At 25.1% G+C, this 3,552-nt stretch overlaps 1 protein-coding gene across 1 annotated transcript; it reads right to left on the reverse strand.

Moving 5' to 3' along the window:
• Positions 1–461: 461 nt before the first annotated feature.
• On the reverse strand, positions 462–2,425 carry LOC131663328 (histone-lysine N-methyltransferase KMT5B-A-like). The gene is made up of 3 exons (XM_058933686.1): positions 1,471–2,425; positions 854–1,399; positions 462–772 (listed from the first exon to the last, which is right to left on the reverse strand). Exons 1-2 carry the CDS (start codon positions 2,276–2,278, stop codon positions 1,089–1,091), a joined length of 1,119 nt encoding a protein of 372 aa, XP_058789669.1. The 5' UTR covers positions 2,279–2,425; the 3' UTR covers positions 462–772; positions 854–1,088.
• Positions 2,426–3,552: the final 1,127 nt, after the last annotated feature.

A 3,552-nucleotide genomic window follows, 5' to 3' on the forward strand; every position in this document is an offset into this window, starting at 1 on the left:
TTAAAAAAATATTTTTCTGGAAAATATATTATAATATTCATATCAACATATACAAAAAAATACAATATCGACTCATATATTTTTCAAGCTAACGCAAAGTTATTTACTGCATTTGTAGAATAATATGTTAATTCAATGTCAGAAAAAAATATTAATTCTATAACTCGTATAAAAAATAATACTATTGAATTGCAAATAAGCTTAAAAAATGGTATGATTTTTTCTTTGAGTAGGTTTTTTATTTTAGTTTATAAGCTTCATTAAATTAATTGAATTTTATATATTTATTTGGGCCCTGATATAAGCTTAATTGACAATTATATGTGATAAACCTGATTTCTTATTAAAAATTACAAACATGATTGTTAGAATTTAATTGTTAGTTTTATTTTGATTGAAATAATAAATGATGAAACTATAATGAATACATTAAAACGTACAATTTTCAACTATATTTTATTTGGACATTTATGGTGCCAGAACGTCTTTACAGAAAAAAAACTATCACACTTTTTACACTGTTTCTTAAAATTTATTGAATTATCTTGAAATGATCTTGATGAGACAATTATTCCAGTTAATTTAAAATACACACCATATCCTCTGTTTCTTATTGACGATAAAACATTTCTACGTTCAACATCATTTTTACTATTCAACATTTTTTTAACATCAGTTTCAGTAGAGTGATTATTCTTTAAATGCCTAGGAAATTGATGTACAAAAGAAGCACAATATAAACAAAAAGGTCTTTTCAGTTTTGGAACAGTTTCTAGAAAAAAAATAGTTCATAAATTAGTCTATTTGTCAGTCAAGATACAATAATAGTATGTATTGAGTAAGAATAGTTTACCTGGACGGTTAAGAAGCACTCTAGGTATATTCACATCTTGTATGTGAATCATACCAGTACAGCAAGGGTTATGCCACTGTTTGTAATTTATGTTATCAATAATTCCTTTGCGACATTTATCACACCATTGCATGACAAGTATTTTTGAAGAACAATCACCACTATCTAATATCAAGCTAGTTGAAATAGCTTTAACTTCACCTATGCTACTTTTATAGTTATTCAAACTATAATGTCAATATCTGTGTAGAATACTATAATACTGTATTAATTCAAAAATATTTAATACTATTTGGATATAGATAAAATTATCAAATTTATTTAGGAAAATAATTTGAAATTCCCAAGATTGGTTGGCAATTAGAAGTACATATATATCATTATAAAGAATTTCCATTATATTCTGAATAAATATTTTCCTCAATATTGGGGTAATTTCAAGCAAATTATTAGTTGAAATCTCAATATAACTATTGAAATTGCACAGAGTAACACAGTTGGCATCAGATTCTCTTGTATTAGTGATGTCATACAGTTGTGAAAATGCTAAAAATATAATATATATAAATAGTTAGATAGTTGAACTTATTTGTCGCATATAAATATCATTTATTTACCTGTATTGTTTTTGATTTCCTTAAAAATACCTTCATTTTTTTCTTCACAAGTTTTACAAGCACATTCATTATTATTATCACCAAAATAATTCATTCCATAAAAACACAATAGTTCTTCTCCAGCTTCAATTTTTTTTATTGTTTTTATTTTTATAGATATTTTGGTCTGTGAATCATATTGACAATTTGGGTTGCAGTCATGATTTACCAAGGCTGCAGGGCCTAACATAATCATATCCTTATTTGATTTACTACTTCTCATGAGAGAGGAGTCTAGATTTTGTGCCTCTAAATGTATTTTTGTTTTATTGTTGATGATTTTATACAAACCGATGAGCAGATCCAATTTAATACCTTTATCTATGTTCATTTTTGCAACAATCATGAGTCCTTTATAGCAGTCACCTTTATAGCGATTACATTCTTTAATTTCAATCACAGAATTTTTACTAATAATTTTAATATATGATTCTAATGCCCACTCTAACCAAGATAAATACTGGATATTCCATTCCATATAAAGCATATGTCTTTTTACAATCTCTTCTATTAGGTTTTTTTTTAAGATATGGTAATTTTTTTCATTCACTGGTAAATGTTGATGCAATAAATGTTCTAATTTTTTCTGAATTTTCACAGGAAGCTCACAATTTTTATCAATTTTCCTAGTTTTAAATCCGATATAAGGGTCTAATACAAGCACTTTACATGCATCATCGACACGAATCAAATCCCAACTATACATTTTTTTCGTATTTCTTCTCTCATCTAATTTACGGTCGATATCTATTACAAGTTTTTGGTTCATTTCAAAGATAATAATTTATTAAATTTATATTATGTTATTTATTGACTACAAATTATATGATTGTTTACAAGCCATAATATATAAATAACAATATACAAATATTAATATTGTTAAAAAATCGATTATTTGTAAGTTAATTTATCCGAAATACGAAAGTGACTTTGTTTTGAAAATGCAATACAATAAAAAATTCATGTTTTCAGAAATCAACTTCAAATTAATATTTTTTCCGAATAATTCTAAATCTAATGATGGCAATCAATTGTTCTTCAATCAATCACTAAATTTATGATTTGTACTTTTTAGTTTGTTTACGTTTAATTACTTGAATATAATAAAAATAACTCTTAGAGGTAAACAGATGTTTTACCTCTAAGTAAAACATATGTATGTAAAAGTATGTTTAACCTATTTTGATTATCAAACCCAGCTAACTTCAGTTATTCAATTACTTATAGCAATGAATATAGACTCTCATTCATAGACTGTTGAGTGTAGACAGTGGACAACCCAACCCATAGTTCATAGTGTCCACACTGATACATTTAATACGCATGGGTTTATTTAAGTTATATCAGTGAAATTGGTTTTAGCACTATCTAGTTTGGGACTAGAGCTACCAAGCCTATAATGAAAACTTAATTTATTTTTAATACAATGGTTATTGGGGCGTACTAAAAAATTATAACGATGAAATTTAATCTCTAAATAACGAACTATTAAATGATCAATTAATTTTTTAACTATCTTCAAATTTATAAAACAAATAAAATTAAATTAAAACTTTAACGAATTATATTTCACTACTCTGTTCTCGAATAACTATCTAGTACATGGATTTTTAATGAAGTCACGTGATTGTTACATTATTTTTTATTAAATAGTCAAGAACCGCCTAAACTTATAACCTTATTTAAAAGTGTTTTTTTATTATTGAAAAATGGTCTTGAACATAAGAATCTTTTGTCATCAATAAGAAACCGAGGATTTGGTGTGTATTTTAAATTAACTGAAATAATTGTCTCATTAAGATCATTTCAAGATAATTCAATAAATTTTAAGAAACAACGTAATTATAAAATGCATTATTTAGTAAGAGATACAAATGAGGGAATTTTGAGTTTGACGAAACACTTTACAAAATTAAATACTACGAATATCCGCCATAAAAGATGTTTATCAAAAAGTGGTAAGTAAAAAAATGTAGTTCTGCTTTAATTTTTCTATATATATTATTATTTTTAATTTTAAATCGATGATTTTTTAGTAAATTT

The sequence above is a fragment of the Phymastichus coffea genome, unplaced genomic scaffold (genome assembly GCF_024137745.1).
Source record: "Phymastichus coffea isolate CEN01 unplaced genomic scaffold, Cenicafe_Pcof_1.1 PCOF00033, whole genome shotgun sequence".
Lineage (NCBI taxonomy): Eukaryota > Metazoa > Arthropoda > Insecta > Hymenoptera > Eulophidae > Phymastichus > Phymastichus coffea.

Bases quoted from the DNA above. Each gene is read 5' to 3' on its own strand.
- LOC131663328 (XM_058933686.1), bottom strand. From the start codon at position 2,278: ATGAACCAAAAACTTGTAATAGATATCGACCGTAAATTAGATGAGAGA. The intron at 1,400-1,470 runs GTAAATAAATGA...TTATATTTTTAG, and splicing joins GGAAATCAAAAACAATACAG to CATTTTCACAACTGTATGAC.